The sequence below is a fragment of the Sarcophilus harrisii genome, chromosome 4 (genome assembly GCF_902635505.1).
Source record: "Sarcophilus harrisii chromosome 4, mSarHar1.11, whole genome shotgun sequence".
NCBI classification, from domain to species: Eukaryota; Metazoa; Chordata; class Mammalia; order Dasyuromorphia; family Dasyuridae; genus Sarcophilus; species Sarcophilus harrisii.
Genome location: NC_045429.1, coordinates 417,525,191 through 417,547,096, shown reverse-complemented (window position 1 = coordinate 417,547,096; position 21,906 = coordinate 417,525,191). Strand labels below are relative to the sequence as shown.

The 21,906-nt window shown below is 31.5% G+C and overlaps 1 protein-coding gene across 1 annotated transcript in view; it reads right to left on the bottom strand.

The window, feature by feature from the left end:
* The window catches only part of SYCP1 (synaptonemal complex protein 1), an 88,961-nt gene that overhangs the window by 45,959 nt on the left and 21,096 nt on the right, over positions 1-21,906 (bottom strand). The window contains exons 11-17 of the mRNA XM_031967350.1: positions 21,172-21,245; positions 19,135-19,243; positions 13,485-13,579; positions 11,337-11,521; positions 6,944-7,011; positions 2,650-2,711; positions 1,036-1,140 (exon numbers count right to left, since the gene is read on the bottom strand). Coding sequence (XP_031823210.1) covers positions 1,036-1,140; positions 2,650-2,711; positions 6,944-7,011; positions 11,337-11,521; positions 13,485-13,579; positions 19,135-19,243; positions 21,172-21,245 — 698 coding nt within the window. The remainder of the gene's footprint in view (positions 1-1,035; positions 1,141-2,649; positions 2,712-6,943; positions 7,012-11,336; positions 11,522-13,484; positions 13,580-19,134; positions 19,244-21,171; positions 21,246-21,906) is intronic.

The following is a 21,906-nucleotide window of genomic DNA, read 5'->3' as shown; positions in this document are numbered from 1 at the left end:
AATTTCATAACAACACAATTGACTAAATGATGCAGAACATAATAAGAATTCACTACACTTACTGTTTGCTGTAGTAATCAGATAAAATTTTATTTTGCATAGTAAAAATGATTAAAAAGATTTTCTTCATGCAAAAAAAAGCTTTCATGAATATATTAAAGTCATGCAAGTTTTCTTGAAGTGTAAAAACAGATAAAAATTTACTGTTAATATCAAATGAAGCATAAAACAGGGAGATATGCTTGCCAAATTTATATGTCACTGTGGTGAATATGTTCTGCACAAAGTTTCAAGTAGAAGAGATATTCCCTGCAGATTATTATGCTCGTTTGTGAGTGACAGTGTCCTGATTATATCCATTCCTGGAATACTGCAAAATTTTCTTAATGATATTCAGAATAATTCAAAACATTTTGACCTAATTATTCAATTAAAAAAAACAATAAAAAACCTATTGTTGAAACCAGGTTAAGTGGACAAACAATAGGATTTATCCAACAAAATAGATAATCTTGGACAGGCACTAAGGATGAACAACGTATTGGGCCCACAGTTGAACAGAAGAAGGAAGAGAGTAGACTAGATTGCAAATGAGAAATCAGGTAGTGCTTTTAGTGATCCAAAGTCTCTCCTTAAAATAAAGGCCCATTTCTTTTATATCAATAGTCTTTCAGTGATACTATGTGACTATGGATCATAGGACACCACAGTCTCTAAAGAATTAAAGTGATAGGTCACCCAAATGGCAACAAAAAGAAATATAGTGAACATGACTGGGTTATAATTATTGGTAATATTGGTAATATTAATTACCAATTACCAATAATAAATATTGGTAATATATATATTACCAATTACATAGGTAGGGATGTTTAGGTTAAGTGAAATAAAGGATGTCTTTAGAGAGCTATGTGACTAGAAATACTGATGGACCCATTATATAGCAAAAAGGATAACTAATAGATCATTTTAAATGTCTATAAATATTAAGATCATTTTAAGAAACATCCATAGTAACAAAATAGTTACACGAACCTGTCTGATTTGAAGAATCCCATTTAGTTCTATTTCTGTTGCCTGCAGTTTTTCAGTAATCATCTCTAAATGTTTCTTTTCATTTAAAAGTCTTTGATTTTCCTCCTAATACAGAATATAAAGGAATCATGAATTCCAAAGTACAAATATTCAAAATAATGAAATTTGCAAATAAAAGTTGTGAACAGAATCATTTCAATAAAAAATTTTCTCTTTGTCTGGAACTACAAATGCATTTTTATTCAACAAATGAAGAAATAAATACAAAGGAACTGTGATATAATTAAAAGCACTTTGTAGAGGAAGTCAAGAGAACCTAGGTTTTAGGTGTAGCTATATTATTAGCTAGCTTTGTGGACATAAGGAAATTACTAAATTCTTTTCAGAACTTAATTTTCTTACATGCAAAATGAGCAGTTGAACAAAAATTTTTTAAAGATTCCTTCTAGATCAAAAACTTTATGATTCATTGAGGAGATTATTTCAAAGCTCCTTTATATTTTTTGATAGATCTGATTCTTTGAAAGCCTGTCAATTATAAATTAATATATTATATAAAATATATAAATTAAAATCCACAATTAAATATCATATCTTTAAAAGTTCACTAAAATTGGATTGTACTTGCACTCTAAATCTATATATGAAATATAAATGACTTTCCTTAGTAAATACTCATATTACTAAAAGAATGAACACAACTTTCAAAAGAGTCTTATTTACAACCATAAAAATGTCACATTTACTTTAATATAAGATTATAGTTTTAGGACTAGAAGAAGCTTTAAAGTACTCCCATTCCCTCATATAACAGATGGAGAAATTGAGGCCAAACAATATTAGAGGATTTGCCCAAGACAAGAATAAACTTAAATTTAGTTATTTTGATTCCATAGACAGTATTCTTTCTATTGTATTACAGTAAAATTGTTGATAGGACACATGATAATAAGATGAGCAATGTGTGATTTTCTTTCTTCAAAAAATAAAGACATGCAAAGAAATTATAATATATAAACATAATGAAATAATTTATCCATTAAGAACTAATGAATTAAAATACTATAGATAAACATGAGAAGACTTATATAAACTGACACAAAGCAAAATAAATGAAAGCAAGAAAGCAATATACACAATTGTTACAATATGAGTGAAACAAAAACAACAAAGACCCCCAAAATGGAACATTGTGTAATTATATTCATCAAGCCTTGTCCTAAAGAAAAAAAGGAGAAAATAAATTCTTCTTTCTTTGTATAAATGGGAAATATGGGAAAATAAAAAATAAATAAAGCATTAAATACACACTCAAACCTGGCTTGTTTTCATTAATTTTCCGAAATATTTTCTCCCTCTCTTTTTCATTCTTTGTTATAAGAGATGGCTATAAGAAAGAGAAATGGAAGGGGCACCTTTGAAAAAGCAAAGCACTTTTAATAATTTTAATGGATTTTAATAAAAATCCATTGTAAAATATGTTTTTGGAAAAGTGGGACCTAAAATAAGTATTATTAAATTTTAAAAGTCATTATAACATCCTGGACAAATTGAGCCTACTAACAGTTGTCACATTGTATTACATTATTAAGAGGAACAATGATATATATTTACCAAGATGCCTTTTAATTCTTCAAGTTGCATTTCTTTGTCCCTTTTACATAGTTTCATGTCCTCTAAAATGAAAAGATAAATGTTAAAAGAACTAAATGTATTATTGAGGTTTAAAGATCGAAAATTATTTGTGAAATGACTGAAAAAATAAAAAATAGAAGAAATCAATCTCTGTGTGTGTGTGTGTGTATAAATTTGTTAACATATAATATATATCTGGTCATTGTATTAGAAGATTGAAGATACTATAACTTAAGGGAAAATGTTCCCTATATTCAAAAAATTGATGTAATTTTGGAGCAAAATAAATATAAAGTAAATCCAAGGAATTTTTTGATAGGGAAAACACTAGAAACTAGGGTGATCGGGAAAGACTTCATGTAGAGGTTAGCACTTCAACTAGGCTTTCAAGGGAACTAGAGATTCTAAGAGATAGAGATGAGAGAAGTGAATTACAAGGATAGAGGATAGCCTGATCAAAGGTACAGAGATGAGAAATATTATGCTGTGTAAGAACAATAAAAAGGTCAATTTGGCAAGAAATAAGAAAAAGCATTTTGAAAAGGGAATCACTAAGCAAAGATAAAGGACAGTATGAAAAAAATTGATAACTGAGTAACAAATGTGGATAGAAAGCATAAATGTATAAGACCCAACTTCTTAAACTGTGTTTTGTGATCCTCTCAAATATACTTTCTCTTCTCTCCACAATTTTTAATCAGGGACAACATAAAATACTGTCAAGACCTAAAAAGGAACTATACGAACACAATCACAAAACAGTCTTCATGAAAATACAGAGCTAAATAATTGGAAAAATATTGTTTGTGCATAGGCTAAACTAGTATAGATAACAATGACAGTACTACCTAAATTAATTTATATATTCAGTGTTATACCATCAAACTACCCAAAAATTACTTTATAGACTGAAAATGGGGATAAATAATAGCACCTATTTCCCAGAGTTGCTGGTGAGGATCAAATGAAATAATATTTGAGAAAAAAAAAAAAAAAAGACTTAGCACAGTGCCTAACATATAGTAGGAGTCATATAAATGCTTATTCCCTCTCCTTCCCCCACCTCAAAAGGAAAGGGATTTCCTCTAGCAATTCCAAAGTCCATAAAGTTCAAAATTCTATGTGGGCTTTTAAGGTGAAAAATACTGATATGTTGAAGAGTATCTTATTTTACAATCCAAGTACATTTTCTTTTTGGGAAGTCCAAAGAAATGAGAGGTGTAGGAAAAAATTATGAAGAGAAACAGTCTAAATCAAAGAGGCACTGAAAATGCTGAAGAAAATTACATTAAAAATCAGAATTGAATTTTTCTTGAGTAGCATGATAAATGTGAAAGTATGTATAGAAGACTAGCCATATGTTTAACATTTATTGGATTACTTGGTGTCCAGAGGATGGGGTAGGGAAGAAGAGGGGAAAAATGGAACACAAGGTTTTGCAATGGTGAATATTGAAAACTATCTTTGCATATATTTTGAAAATAAAAAGCTATTATTTAAAAAATCAGAATGGGGCAGCTAGGTGGCACAGTGGATAGAGCTCTAGCCCTGAAGTCAGGAGGACCCAGTTCAAATTTGATCTTAGACACAGAATACTCCCTAGCTGTGTGACCCTGGGCAAGTCACTTAACCCCAATTGCCTCAGGGGAAAAAAATCAGAATTGGCCAAATGGTAAAAAAAAAAAAAAAAAAGAAAAGAAAAGAAAAGAAAAAAAGGTACAAAACATAATTAAGAAAACAAATTCTTAAGAATTAGAATTGGTCAAGTGGAAGCTAATGACTTTATAAAACATCAACAAAAAATAAAACAGAAAATTTTTTTTTTGAAATATCCCATGAAAAACACTGACCTGCATGTATACTTATTATGTATCTAATTTATATTTTAATGTATTTAACATCTACTGGTCATCCTGTCATCTGGGGGAGGGGGTGGGGGGGGGTAAGAGGTAAAAAATTGGAACAAGAGGTTTGGCAATTGTTAATGCTGTAAAGTTACCCATGCATATATCCTGTAAATAAAAGGCTATTAAATAAAAAAAAAAAGAAAAGAAAAAGAAAAAGAAAAACACTGACCTGGAAAATATACTGAGGAGTGCTAATTTAAGAATTATTAGTCTATCAAAGTCATGAACTAGAAAATAGTTTTGACATCATTTTTTAAGAAACTATAAAAGAAAGCTACCTAACATCTTAGAACAAGAAGGCAAAATGAAATTAAAAGAATCTACCAGTCATTTCCTGAAAGAAATACAAAATGAAAAATCCTAGAAATATTATAGACAAACTCCAGAGCTCCTAGAGTCAAGGACTAAAGATACTTCAAGCAGCCAGAAAGAAATAATTCAAAAACCACAGAAAAGACCAGAGCTGAATAGAAAATTTGACATTCAAACATAAGAATCAAGAAGATAAAATACCTCCTGGAGAAACTCATGGAAACCTTTTGGAGAAGCTTAAAAAGTAAACATAAGTGGAAAATCCTAAGGGACCAAACACCATTAAAATGTCTACAATTCTATAAGGAAGATGAAATATGTAATACCTAAGAACTGTATCAGTATTATGATAATTAGAAAGAATCTACTTACACAAAAAACACAAGTGGGAGTGTACTAAGTTGGGATGACCTCAAAAGAAGAAAAGGAGAGAGTGGGGAAAGAAATGCACTAGGAGAAGGGAAATGGGGAAATTTATTAGATAATAAGATAAAGGCAAGATAAGAAGAGTTTATATAATGAAAAGGAATATGGAGGAGAGGAAGCAGGCAACACATAACTCTTGCTATATAACCTGGACTGGTTCAAGGAAGTAAGAATATACATACACACAATACACACACACAAACAATACACACATATTTACATATACACATATATACACAGTTGGGTACAAAAATTCATTTTACTTGACAAGAAAGCAGGAGGGAAAGAGACTAAGAGAAAAGGCAGGAGTTGGAGGGAAAGAGGGAAGATAGATCATGTGCCAGTCCTTTATTTTAACTCTATGTATCTTTCTGTTTTTCAGTATGTCCTTCGCTATTCCCTTCCATTTTAGGATTGAGTCCATTCAATTCACATTCACAATTATGATTGCTAATTGTATGTTTCTTTCCATCCTATTATATTTATCCTTTTCTTTTTTACATTGTTCCCTCTACAGGAGTGTTTTGCTTCTAACCACTTTTTCCTTTACTCTATCCTCCCTCTTTTCCCCCAATCCCCGCCTTTTCTTTTAGCCTCTTCTCCTCCTATACTTTCTTGATATAGATCAGGATGGCTGGAGATAGCCTTGAATGAGTAGGAGACCTTGGTCTTTTTAAGCTAAAGTCTTTAATAAGTCTCATTTTTACTAAAGTAATACCCAAGCAGTGATAAAGGCAAGGTAAAAAATGAAGCAGATAATGGCCTCTCTTCCCTACTCAAAACACATACACATATGTGTGTGTATATATGTGTTTATGTATTGTGGTATGGACATATATATACATATGCATACATGTACAGTATATATGCATTGAAAGAAAATGATTTAAAATTCAGAGTTAAGAGAGCAAGATCCTAGAGGACTCTAAATGAGACTGAATAGAGCACAAATTTAAGAGTTAATTTGGGCAAGAAGAATAGCAATTTCATCCTTTGAAAACAAAGAAAAGGAGGAAAGCATGAGCAAGGAATATAGAGATTCTGAGATATCAATAAGATAAAGCATGAACTGTGTCATTTAAGCCTCAATTTTCTCAACAAACAAAAGACACAATAAGCTGAAAAAGTACTAAGACTGAAACTAGGTTTGAAAAAAGACTAATATTTGCAATAGAGCTGTGAAAAATGTAGAAAGGAATTAATTTTTAAAAGCAGTGAAGGCCCAGTTAAAGTTTGATAGCACAATTGTTAATTACATATAAAATTATATATGACATGATAATTACATATAAAATTATATATATGAGTTTAAAATAAACTCATTTTTCCTACATATAGTTAATTCTTCAGAATGGCTAAGTATGCAGCATGCATATATGACTTACAAAACATATCTAATATTTCTACCAATAAAAACTTCTAAGAATCCTGAAATGAAAAATCTACGTCTCCCAGGCCCCTTCAGGTTCCTTATAATTAAAGGAATTCATAAACTAGAAAACATAATAACCTTTTAAGATTTGATTTTAAGACTTTCCCATTTCCTTAAAGCTAGACAAAATGATCAAATAAAAATTTAATTTTAAGTTATTATTTTAAAAGCATATTTATTGTTCTTTAAACCTTACCTAGTTCATCTGATTTCTTCTGTAGCTCCAAGGTAAGAATTTTCAACTGTTCTTCATTTTGCTTTAATCTTTCAAAATATATTTTAAAATGTCAAATGTTAACTACAAATAATATTTAAGTAAGCAACTCCATTATCTAAGGTCAGGTTATATAAAAAATGGTCAAAATGTAAGTACTATATTTAATCGCCTACCACATTTGAGTGCAAACATCCCTATGAAATCAAAGGGAATTTTACATTTAATTCATTATCCATTCTTGTAAATATTTATTTTGAAAATAAGATATTTTATCATTAAAAATAAATTCCAGAATCCTATCCTGTGTTGCCTTTATTTAAAAATATAACTCATTGTGAACGAATCCAACCATTTTGGAGAGTAGTTTGGAACTATGCTCAAAAAGTTATCAAACTGTGCATACCCTTTGATCCAGCAGTATTACTACTGGGATTATATCCCAAAGAGATTATAAAGAAGGGAAAGGGACCTGTATGTGCACGAATGTTTGTGGCAGCCCTTTTGTAGTGGCTAAAACTGAAACTGAATGGATGTCCATCAGTTGGAGAATGGTTGAATAAATTGTGGTATATGAAAATTATGGAATATTACTGTTCTGTAAGAAATGACCAACAGGATAATTTCAGAAAGGCCTGGAGAGACTTACATGAACTGATGCTGAGTGAAATGAGCAGGACCAGGAGATCATTATATACTTCAACAACAATACTATATGATGACCAGTTCTGATGGATCAGGCCATCCTCAACAACGAGATCAACCAAATCATTTCTAATGGAGCAGTAATGAACTGAACTAGCTATGCCCAGAAAAAGAACTCTGGGAGATGACTAAAACCATTACATTGAATTCCCAATCCCTATATTTATGCACACCTGCATTTTTGATTTCCCTCACAAGCTAATTGTAAAATATTTCAGAGTCTGATTCTTTTTCTACAGCAAAATAACGTTTTGGTCAGGTATACTTATTGTGTATCTAATTTATATTTTAATATATTTAACATCTACTGGTCATCCTGCCATCTGGGGGGGGGGGGTAAGAGGTGAAAAACTGGAACAAGATGTTTGGCAATTGTTAATGCTGTAAAGTTACCCATGTATATATCCTGTAAATAAAAGGCTATTAAATAAAAAAATAAAATAAAATAAAATAAAAATAAAATGTAGCAATGAATATGCGAATGACTAAAAAAATATATATAACTCATATGCCTATAATCTTATTTCTTAAATTTTTATTTCAAACTAAGCACTCATAAAGAAATACAAAGAACTATGACTCAAGCATCATATATAGGATGCGTTTTGATATTCAATGCGACCTACTAAAAAGGAGAAAGATTTTAAAACTAGCTTCATGACTTGGACAATTCATTTAACCTCTTCCCTTTCTAATAAAATAGTCGAGGGAAGAAGGGAACAAAAGAAAATGAGAAGCTTTCTCTTTTACCTAACTCGGACTTAGCTTAAATTTGAATCTTTAACTCCAGAACTGAAATCTTCCATTGCTGGCCTATATATTTCTAGACTCAGCCCTGCAATGGTCTAAATGAGATTTTATATATGTACATGAGTGATCTTCTCATCCAATCACATTGTTTTCTTCTTTGATCTGATCAAAATATTTATATCTCATAAAGTGATTCTAGGGTATGAAACATTTTGTTTTTACACTTAGAATTTCATCAGATTCTTTTATTATTAAATGTGATAAGAGGAGAATGCCATCCTGACACATAATGTATAAAAGAGTAGTGGCTAGATATCATAAAAACAAATTTTTGTTGTTATTAGCTAAAATGTATATAATGTTTTAAGAATATTTTAGTTTGGAAAGCCATAAGATTTCTAAGAAAACTAATAGGGGAATCAACTGAAACACTCAATGACAGCACTGAGTTGTTTACTCTACCCAAAGTCAGAAGTGAAAAGGAAAGGGGAAAGGAAAATATATCTACAGCAGCAGGGAAGATGTCATAGCCAAGGTAGATAATTGGATGGGAAGGGAAGCATGGTCTCAGATCTAGGATCCATTATATACAGTAGGCCAAGTTTATCTGTGCTGGATAACATGGATAACATGGCCCCTGGACAGTCATTAAAAATTGGCTACACTGTTATTATCGACTCTTTATATAAATTCTTCTTTGGGTTTTGGAGGTCCTCATAGCCATGGCCCCAACCTATCTCTCCAGACTCTTATCTTATGTCTCTTCCAGGTCTCTATAGTCCATTCAAACTGGCCTTCTCTCTGTTCCTTACATGCACTAATCTCTCATTACCATGTCGGTATACTAGCTATCCCAAAAAGGGATAGTTCTCTGCTTCATAATCTTAACCTTCATTACCTCCACAGAGTATAAACTCATTGGTAGCAGAGACTGTTTTACTTTTTTGGTTTTTTATCACGTAGTAGCAGCAGCATTAATATAGAATATTAAAGTCTGCAAAATGCTTTACAGACATTATCTCATTTCATCCTCACAACAATTCTGGAAGATAGGTGCAATTGTTAATCCAGTTCTACAAATAAAGAACTGAGATAAGCAAATACTGCATGCATTATCAACTGGTGTTCCCAAAAGAAAAAAAAAAAGGGGGGGGGGGAACCAACCAATAAAACAGATCACAGATCGAAGCCAGCTCCAGCTTACTACTGTAGGTAGTATGTGTCTAAAGTCAGATATGATCTCTGGTTTTCCTGACATCAGGTCTACCACTCTCTACACTATACCACCTGGCTGTCTGGCATATATAATTGCTTAATAAATGCTGATTGTTTAAAGTAAAGCACGATTTCAAGAGGTTGGGTGGTCCACAGAGAGCAGGGTTAGATCATATGGCAAAGAGGAAGATCAGGGTGAATGGTTGGATAAGATGTGAAGCATGGTCTGAGATCTACTACATATGGGTAGGTAATGAATATGTAAGCAACTCACTCATCAGAATAGCATAGACCCAAGGCATTAGTTCCAAAGCTGCATCAAATAAATTACCCAGGGAATATTTTCAAGAGACACAATTGTAGGATGAGGAGGTTGGGAAAGGGAAGGAATAGCAGTAGAATATATGACAAAGAGATGTCCCAAGATAGAAGGGTCACTAAATTGCTGACCTAGTACTACACTACTGCTAGAGGAAATACAGAAAGCATATATATTTACAAAAAATATTTATAGCAGCCATTTTTGTAATAGTTAAAAATAGAAAACAAATTAGATGCTCATTAAATCAGGCGATATTATTGTACTATAAGGAACAAAGAATATGAGAAACAGAAAAACATAGGAACACTTGTATGAAATGATGAAAATGATGTAAAGAAAGCAGAATGAGAACAATATATATAATGACTATGTTATTATGAATAATGTGTCAATTGTTCTCCTGTTTCTGTTTATTTCATGCTGTATCAGTTCATTCAAGTCTTTCTACATTTTTTCTGAATTCTTCATATTAACTGTTTCTTAAGATTCAATAATATTCTGTTACATTTCATATGCTATAACTTGTTCAACAATTCATTCCCCATTATGGGCATTCATTTTCCTTTTAGTTCTTTGTTGTTATACAACAATACTGATATTAATAGTTTTGTTTATACACAAAGACCTTTCCCTATATATTCAAAATCATTGAGGTATGTACCTAATATATTAATATTATTAGGTAAAGGATATATATATATATAGTTTAGCAACTTTTCTAATATAATTTCAAGTATTTTCTGAATGATTGGACCAAGTGAACTATGGTACTTGTGTTCCAACAGCCCAACATTTATCTTTGTTCTTTGTCATCTTTGATAATAAATATCAGTGGTGTGAGATAGGCTACAGTAGTTTTAATTCATATTTCTTTTATTATTAGTGATTTGAAGTACCCTTTCATATGATTCTTAATAGTTGGTTTTTCTTCTATTTAAAATCAGCCTATTCATATCCTATGACCCTTTGAAGAGGATTAGCTCTAACGTAACGTACTGACACAAACATAAGAAAATGATACTATAGTAATATTTTAGAAATTTTCTTCTATTTAGTTCATTAATATGTAGTCATCCACAAAGCAATCTACAAATACTATCAAGTTTGTCCAATGACTATATTTAAGATCCTCTGAGCCGTAAGCAGAGACTACCTCTTTTCCTAATTTTCCCTAAAATATCTGTCTTAAGAGAAGTCTTTAAAAATAAGGACTATCCCAATAAAACACTAATATTCTATTCAACTGAACCATACACAAAGGAAATGAATTATAATTGCAATAGAAATAAGTTCATATGATAATTAGAAAACATTCAATTTATAACAAAAGTACATGAATTTTCATTAAGCTCTATCTAAAGCTGTATTTTGTTATTGTTTTACCTGTGCTGTTCTGTTGTCAACAGTTCTTTCAAACTGGAAATAGTAGTTTCAAATTTAGCAACAACTGATGAATGTATAACTTTAGCTTCACTAATTTCTTCCATCTGAGTTTCTTTTAGTCTGGTAAGCTGCATTACTGTTTTGCCTGCAGTCTGTAATTCTTCTTCTAATATCTTTTGAGCACTCTAAAATGAATAAAATATAAAACAAAAATCCATTTTCAAAATATCTCATAAAAAGAAAAGTTTGGGGTTTTTATTTGTTTTTGAGATTGAATGGTCTCTCTTATGCTAGAAGTACAAAAGCTACTCAGAAGTCCAATCCTAACATTGATACATGTGGAAGCTTTGACCTGCTCCATTTTAAGTCTGAGAAGCTTTGTTCCTCCTTAGATATGCTCGTGGCCTCCACTCCTGGGATCTAATGAGAGATGTAATATAGAGACCTAATAAGTTTTAGCCCTACTACATCTTAGAAATCTTAAACTCAAGGGATCTACAGCTTTGGCCTATAGGAATGCACAGAAAAATTTTCACCTTAAATAGATAAATGTATATTCCCGTAGCTATCATTTGCCTCTATATTACATGTAATATTCCTTTTATCTTAACTGTAATTAAGAGTTTGAAAGATGACTAGCATGTTTGGATTTGTAGTTCACAGAATCAAAGCATTTCTCTTCTCAAGATAGAATTTTCCACCTTAAATCAGTTTGGCGTTATTGTGATATTTAAGCCAGAAGGCAAAATTGGGCCACATTCTGAATTTACATAATCTGTAAGATTCCTCCTGAGAAGAAAAATAGTGGAGACTTCAGAAGATAAACAGTAGCAGCAATAAGGTCAAGCCCCCAGCCTTGAGACAGAATTAGCCACACAAGGACCACAGGAAAAAAAAAAAAAAAAAAAGTTGAACCAAGTTGTGGCAAAAAGGGAGAAATCAAAGAAATCCATTGGCCTTACAGATAACAGGGTAAAAGACTCAGGCTGATATAACTAGTTTTACTCACTTCCTGGACCAAAGAAGTCTAAGAAGATCTCTGCTCTTTCCCCAGGTTCCCCCTTCCATAAAGAGACACTATAACATACTTTGCTCAGCTCATTTCTTTATCCAAATTTTTTAGGAATCTGGATTTTGACAATTATAAAAGGACCAGGGTACTAAAAGATAAAAATAAATTTAAATTAAGGCAAAAAGCCAAGTCTCTGTCTAAATTTTAGGAATTTTCCCAACTAAGCAATTTTAGGAATTTTCCCAACTAAGCATTATGAGTAATTGTGATTGTGATCATAAATTTTAATGTAAAATCAATAAAGCAATAGAGCAGGTCCCTTGGAGTTATGGAATTATTATACTGCCCTTAGACTTAAAAAAAAAATGAACTCATCGTTATACCAGGGTGCAGTTGATTAGATTTCAAAAGCAAAGGGAAGGTAGGGAGGAAAGAATTGATAACTACTGGGTATTAATCCTAATCCCTCTTTACTATACTACATTCACTTAGTGATATATTAGGAGTATAGTAAATGTTGAGCTCTTCATTGTACCTTTCTTTCTAAAGCCAGCTGAAGTCCTTTTTATGATGGACAACTTCCCTAAATTATTCCAAGCCACAATGATCACATGCTTCTTTCTCTAAATTCATACAGAATTTTTACTTAAGCCAACATTTATTAAGGCCTGACTATATTTAGGATTCTATTCAGAGCAATGTGGGAGACACAAGGATTAAATGAAACCTGTTCCTTGAATTCACTGAATTTACAGTCTAACTAGGAGAAAAGATATGATACATAATCCAGAAATTATAGTATTAAATAATACATAAATAATAAAAACATCCATTTGTGGCATATATTATTTGACACATGATATACAACTATCACTTTTATCTTTGTATCCCTAATTCCTAATATAGTACCTGAGAGACAAGAAATAATAAATGCCTGATGACTGTTTATTGATGATTATCTATTTATATGTCTATCTTGTCTTATGACCTATATTATGAACTCTTCGAGGTCAAATTTTAAGTTTTATATATATCGCCTTAGTTTTCTCCATTTAATACACAAAGTAATATCCAAAATATCTGTGCATTAGGTTTTATTGATGATAAAGAATATTTAAAGTGACAAAATAGCATACCTCACTTTTTTGCAAAGACAGTTTAACTTCTTCTAATTCTGACATCAAGTGATCCTGTTGGTCTTTTGATTCTTTTAAATTTTCATTTTGCCATTCTAAAAGAACAGTTTTTACATAAAGAAATATTAGATATTAGTGGAAAAGATATACTAGAAGAATATAATCACCCTATTTCTTTAATACTTTAAGGATCTTTAGGGTTGGTATTTTTTCTACTGAAATAAAATGAATGAAATTCTCTCTACCCCTCTATGAGACATTTTAAAGAGTTGATATAACTGATCTAGTGATGACTTTCACTGAAATTATTATCTACTTATACCTGTGAAGAGTGCCACTTAAAGAAAAAGATCAGTAACTGATGGGACCTCGAAATAAGTTTTGTCTAGAGCAGTCAAATCACTTGATAGACTACTTTGTTGCCTTGATCTACCTTATTACAAATGTATGCCACTGGTTATATGCAAGAACGTGTAAGCTAGTTCAGCACTAGCCCATCATTTTTTACTTGTTTTTTGTAGTGATAACATATTCTTATATGGCAGATAATACCCATTATGATCAATCAAATATTTATTAAACTTGTCCTAGAACATTATCAATAACTACTCTAGCCCCTAAGGATATTACAAAAAATAATGAAAATCTCTCTTCTCAAGGAATTTATATTCTAATAGAGAAAGAAACAACTTAGATAAGTAAATACAGAATAAATATCAAAGGAATATGCAAGATAGTTAAATTAAAGGTAATCTGAGAGGGGAAGCACTAGCAGTTGGTAGGGTGAAACAGGAAAGACTTCACATAACAGGCAGTATTGGAGTTGAGTCTTGAAGAAAAAGAGAGAACTTATGAGGTGGAGTTGAAAAGGTATACTTTCAAGGTCTTTAAAAACTAGAGGTGTTTATATTTAATCCTATGGACAATTTGAAGTCACAAGAGTTTATTGAATAGGGAAATGATATAGTCCAATTAGTGCCTAAGGAAAATCACTTTGATTGCATTGTATACAATAAACTGGAGGGGGGGAAAGATGAGACAGGAAGACCAAATAGTACTTAGTACAATGATCTAATTTAGAGGTAATAAGACATTAAAGTGATGGCTATATGACAGAGAGAGGGGGCAGATGTGAATCCTATTTCAGAAGTACAAAGGATAGGATTTGGTAACTGAAAATATGGGATAAAAGAATAGAGACTGGGGAGCTCGATATACAGAATTATAAATCATATGCATAGAGATAATTAAATCCATCTGAAGGAACAAAAGAACAAGAGAGAATCAGTAGGAAAAAAATATGAAGGTGTCCAGCAGAACTAGATCTCAAACTACATTGCAAAGTGGTAATCATTAAAATAATCTGGTACTGGCTAAGAAATAAAATGTGAACCAGTGGGACAAATTAGGTACACAATATAGACACATATTAGAGATATTGTGAGTTCAGTTCAAAACTACCACAATATATCAACTATCACAAAAAATCAAGTCACATTAATTTTTTGGTTTCTCAGGGCATATAAAAGTTTTGTTTACATTATCTTTTGTTGTTCAGTTATTTAGTCATATCTGACTCTACACATGACACCATGGATGTTGTCTATAGTGTTTTCTTGACAAAAATACTAGAGTAGTTTTGCATTTCCTTCTCCATTGTGTGACTATTTTATAAATGAAGGACTGAGGCAAATAAGGGTTAGGTGACTTGATCAGAGTCACATAGTTAGCAAGTATCTGAGGCCAGATCTGAACTCAAATACTCCTGATTCCAAGTTCAATATGCTATCCACTGCATACTATAAACAAGCGTGCAATAAATAGTATTATGTATTAAAAAAAAACAACAACCCAATGTACATATCTTAATGAAAAAAATACTTTATTCCTAAAAAATGCTAACCATCATCTGAGCCTTAAATAAGTCATAATTTTTTTCCTATTAGAGGGTCTTACCTCAAAATTGATAGCTGCTGACTGATTAAAGTGATGGTTGTTAAGAGCTGGGATGGCTGTAGCAATTTCTTAAAATAAAACAATGAAGTTTTGACACATTGACTGACATCCTTTCTCTTGAACACTTAAGAGGCCACTGAAGGGTTACTAATTGACCTAATTTCAATATTCTTGAGGGGAGGAGAGGAGGGAGGGGAAAAGAGAGAAGAAGGGAGGGAAGGAAAGAGGGAGACAGAGAGCAAAGAAGGGAGAGATAGGAAATGGCTGATCAATAGATCAATTAAGAATGCACATTCAATTTATCAGTGAAGTACATAAATAAGCAATGCCACTACTGGATCTGTATCCCAAAAAGGTTAAAAAAAAAAAAAAAAAAAAAAAGAAAAGAAAGAAAAGGACCTATATGTACATAAATATTAATAGTAGTTCTTATAATTGTTGGAAGACTTAAATAGAGGGTATGCCCATCTCTTTGGGAACAGCTGAACAAGTTGTGATATGTAATCATGATGGAATTCTCTCATACTATAACAAATGGCAAGCAAAATAGCTTCAGAAAAACCTGGAGGGGCTGCTAGGTGGCGCAGTGGATAAGAACACCAGCCCTGAATTCAGGAGCACCTGAGTTCAAATTTGACCTCAGACATGGAATACTTCCTAGCTGTGTGACCCTGGGCAAGTCACTTAAATTCAATTGCCTCAACTCTCCCAAAATATTAGGAAGAAAGAAGAAAAGAAAGAAAGACTGGGAAAGAGTTATATGAACTAATGCAAAGTGAAGTCAGAGGAGCCAAAAGAACACTGTGTCTAAAATAACAATATTGTGATTACACAATGGCTATTCTCAGCAATACAATGATCCAAGACAATTTTGAAGGACTTCTGAAAAATGCTAGAGAGAGAACTGATACAGTCTGAATTCAGATTGAAGCATACTTTGTAAACTTTATTTTGGGGGGTGAGGGAGTGGTTGGTCCATTTCCCCCCCTCCCCAAACATGACTAATATGGAAATGTTTACATGGCTGCAGCAATCTACTAGAGTTGAGGAAAAAGAGAAAGGATGAGAATTCGGGACTTATAATTTTTTTTAAATGGTCAAATTGTTTTTATATGTAATTTGAAGAAACAAAATTTTAAATTTAAAAAAATAATTGGCAACTTTTGAGAGATCACTATCAGTTAAATGGATTCTTTGGAAGTTATATTTGAAAGACTTGTAGTTTGAATGAATGAAGAATGTGAAGGCAATTAGAGTAATCAGGTTTTACAAAGTTTGATAAGAAGGAGAAATATAGGAAAATATCCTTAGATAGCAAGGATCTTGTGAAGATTTTTTAATGGGAAAAACTGATACATTTAAAAGAGAGTTTGGAAATTTAAAGAAGGAAAAATTATGGCACAGTCTATCAAAAAATTGATGAGAAGATAGAATTAAGGGTATGGGGGTAGGAGGAGAAAGCAGAGAGACAGAGTGGAAATTATATAGGTTAATATTTTTCCTTTTCTCCTTTGCATGGAAAAGAGGAAAGGGAGGAAAAAAAACACATAAAGATAGCTTGGAGGTGATGTCTTAAATATTATAATTTTTATTTTCAAGCATTAGCATTTTCAAGATGTCTCCATAAATAGAAAACTAAAGTAATTATCCCCATAGTCATTGAAAAATTTTTTAAAACTCTAGCTATAGTCCTAGAAGTAAGCCTTAACAAAACCATTTTTAGAAATAATTTAGTAGCTGTAGCTATTAACTTCTTAAGAAAGGGGGGGATGAAAATTCTTTTAAAACAAAGTTATAATAAATTTTAACAATATAATCACTAAAACATTTTATATGTAGTAAATTTTAATATCTTCCTACACTACAATTATAAAAATCTGGCATAAAACTAGAGATTTAATAAATAAGTTTTTCTTAGCTATTTAAATACTCACATCCTATTTGTAGTTTACAGCTTTGTCAAAGAAGAGAAACTACTTTGCCTGGAAGAGAAACTACTAAAATATACCCTGAAAATCCAGGCTCCCAGAAGCCAGAACCAGTCAAGTTTAAGTATCTAGTGGCCTCTAAGAGAAGGGTAACTCCAAAAACAGAAATAATGACCTCTTTACAACATGAGACACTCTAAATCACACCCTATTGTCATATTTACTATGTATGTCATAAGTTTATCAGTTCCTGATCTAGTTAATACCAACTCCCCTTAAGTTACCAATAGGAGATAAGAAGTTACACAAGGCAAAATCTCACATGGAAGTTAAAAGAAGCAATACAAGGACATTCTCAAGGTCTCTGAAGAATTTTAGAATCAATTGTGCGACATGAGAAACACCAGCAGGACTGTCCAGCATGGCATGCCCACATCAAAGAAAATCCACATGCAAAACACAATTGCAATAGCTCAGAAGAAATATGACATGCACAAATTTAATGACATCTCCACTCCAAATGTTCACATGTGCCTGATCTATGGTAGAGTCTTCCAATCATATGATCAGCTATAGTAAGACATATTATACCTTGACCCCAATATAGTGAAGTCATTTTGGTCCTCTTTGAAAACAAAGGACAGCAACCAACCAACCATTTTTATTAGGAAAACTACCATTAGTTTGTGTTTCTCTGAAAAAATAAAAAGTGATTTTCTTAGAAAGATAACAAGATGCATAGGAAAAGGCACTGAACTTGCCAAGCACCTGGTCATCAACTCTCTGACACTTGTTCAGTGGGACCTGGAGCAAGTCATTTCACTGCAAGTATTTCCCTACCTATAATGTGCAGATAATAAAACTTACACTACCTAACACAAAGAATTATTTTTGTGAAGATGTTTTGTACAACTTAAAGGGCTAAAGAAGTATGCTGTTAGTATTCTAGGAAAAGTAAAATCCAATACAATATACCCCCAAAAAGTGCAATAATCATTTATAGAACTGATAGCAATAATCATTTATAGAACTGATAGGTCATTGGTATAAAAAAGAAACAAAACCTGGTAATAGACAACATAGCAACATCACTTCATACTTTATGGGGGAAAAAATGAAACCATTCACCAAGAGCTTTCCTTTTCCCCTCGTCATCTCACATCATTCAGATATCATTCCCCTTTAAGAGCCTTTGTTCCTCTCATGAGAATGTACTCTCCTTGAGAAGACAATGTTTTTTGCTTTCTTTGAATCTCCAGTGCTTAGCACAGTGCCTGGAACATAGTAAGTATTAATAAATGCTTTTCCACTGACTATTCTGTGGACATTATTTAAATATCTCAGAAAAGGTAATGTATAATGTCTGCAAATACTTAAGCTAAAAATTTGCAATGGAAAAATTTTCAATAATGAATGCTGTAAATTCCCAAATGATTTTACTAAAATTTAATTTCATTTAGAATTAAACTGTTTATTATTTCTTATCAAAACAAATTAAATTAACATAAACAAAAATATTTAAGAACTTCTCACAATAAACTAATTTGAGATTCATTAATACTCCATGTGGTTGAACAACCCATTTTCAGAACCATAAGTGGTAACATTTCTTAGATTACAGTACAGATTGTGTAGATTTGGCATAATTACCATTGAAGGGTATTTCATAATCCCTGGCCCTGTCTTGGCTTCAAAAATTTAAAAGCCTTATTAAACTAGTTATAAAGTGGATATATATTATAAAATTTCAATATTAATATTCTTACTCATTTTTTCTTGAAATTGATTAAGTTTGTCACTGTATTCTTGTAGCAGCAACTTCAAATCTTTAATTTTCATTTCTTTCTCATCATTCTGCATCAATAATAATGATATCTAATGAAATAAAAATAAAATTTATGTATCAATATTTTAACAATTTTTTTTAATTTTAAAATATTTAATACCCAAATCTTAAAATTAGTCCTTATATATAGTCATGCAATATTTAAAAGAATCTTTAAGTTGAGCTAAAATAAAAGAAGTTAGGTAATTCAAATTTTGATGGAGTTATGTTCATTTTGAATTTTTATTAAAGTAAATTATAGAGGTGAGCCAATTACTAATGAAATTAAATATTTAATATTTTTATATAATTATGAATTTTATAGACAAGTCACTATGTATATATCTATAACTATATCTATCTATATAGATATATTTCTGAGTTTAAACACACATCAAAAAAAAGATAAGGTAAAAAAGGAGTAGATTTCTAATACATCATCTATTACAGTAACCTAGAGCAGGGCTTCTTAAACTTTTTCTACTTGTAACCTCAATTTGTCCAAGAAATTTTTACATGGCCCCACCTTGAATCTCAGCCCAGATATTTCTGGCAGCATTTATAACATTTGCAATGCAAAGTGTACATATGTACCAAGGCCCAAAGCTAAAATGAAAGGCGTAGTGCAACGTAGGCAAGTTCTGCCAGAAACACCCCTCTTCCCCCTCTCCCCGCCCCCCGATTCATTATACACTTGATTTTGAATTTAATTTTGGTCATTTGAGTTCAAAAACTTTTTACCATTATAAAATTTTTCATGACCACTACATTCAGTTACAAGACCCCATATGAGGTTACAACCCACAGTTTAAGAAGCTTCGACCTAGACTACCAAAAACACATACTTTCAGCTTTCAACACTGAACTCAGCTCAATGAAAAAAAGAAAAAATTCTATAAAATAGCCTGTGTCCCTTCTCTATTTTAGGCAATAATAGTCTAGCTGAAGAAGCAAAGAAAAGTCTCTTCCAAGTATGATGTAGTAGAAAGAGTATTAGACTTAAAATCAAAAGTGCTAGATTCAGTTTCTTGGTTATGTTATTTATTAGCTGTGTGATCTTGACCAAATTATTTTACTATTTTAAATCAATTCCTTCAACTATTAAATGATAGGCTTCATTTCAGGCATCTTCTAGTGTTAATAAATTATGATTCTGTTAATAAACAAGGATGAGTTCCCAGTATAGCCAGTGATTTTTCTTGCTCATTTTCAGTCATGTCCAGCTCTTCGTGATGCCATGTGAAGTTTTCTTGGCAAAGATATAGGAGAGTTTTGTCATTTCCATCCAAAACTCATTTTACAGATGAGGAAAATGAGAGTTTGCAAGAAAACAGTACTAATGATATAAATTGGTTAAAAATGAATGGAGTGAGAAACAGAAGTGATTTTTCAAAATCATCTTGACAAAAAGAGAGAGCGAGAGGCTTTCCAAATACATTATAATGCTAGCATGAAGGCATGACATATTAGTGACATGGATGTCAGTTACCTAAGGCAAGTGGTAGAGTATGCTTTCTGCCAAAAATAGAGCAGATAGTCCCATGTCTTATATGAATTGGTCTGATCTTTCAAAAATGTAGAGGAACCAACAGTTTCTTAATTCAGTTTTCTTGTAAATGTAGGCATGTGAGACCATGGCCTAGTATCTTACTATTAGGAAGGAAAATAAGAGATGGCCACCAGTAGATGACAAAAGCACGAGTAAACAAACTTAATGGAAATTTTGTGAATCTATGGACATTTGTGGGGAAGGGTTGGAATATCAATTAGAATAGAAGTTTTCTTTAAAAGTTTTAAATTTTCAGTTTATCAGTTTTTCCTTCAGACTAAATTAAATAATTGAAAGATAAAATTCCAAGTGATTTGAGATAGGGAAAAATGGGTGAGGAATTTTCACATTTTACCCAGAGGATTGAGAAATTTACAAACATAAATACACAGAGAATACACAGTTGTTTAAAAACATACACTCACAAACCTTCTTTTCCTTATCATGTATTTCTTTTGTTTGCTCTTTTTCAAGTTGTTGAATGTTTTCACATGCTTCCTTCACTTTAGAGATAAAATAACAACATCTACTCAAGATATAAAATTAAAATTACTTCAAAGTCTTAAAATATATGAATAAACTTCCTATTCTAGCTTCGATATTTAGAGTTCAGAAACTTCTGCTTTATATACTTACATACTTTGGTTTTATGTTAAATACCAGAAATTCACACACAGCTGAAATTGTTACTATCATCTTGAATGACAATTGTTCACAGTGATATAATGCATTAGGATTTATAATTCTTTACCAGTTAGTAATGACCTTCCCTACCTTGCTCCTTACACTAAACTTTGCTTGCATATCTTATAATACCGGTCATATATCAAGTTATATAGCATATATATATAAAAGAGGTTAAGTGACTTGCCCCATAACATACAGCGAGGAAGCATAGTTATGCTATATACTATAAGTATTCTAACAGGTACTTAATGTAATTAAATATTAAAATAAATGCTTAATGAAATGAAAAATAACAAAAAACAAAATTTTATTCTTTTCAACTCCTTATCAAGCAGGACAGCATAATTATCTCTGGAATAAAACTGGAATGCTTTATTTGAATGGACATATGTTAATAATTTGAATGTTTTGATTATAAACAAATATTATTTGATAATCAAAAAAATTTTAAATTTAATAAGAACTATGTTGCACTGG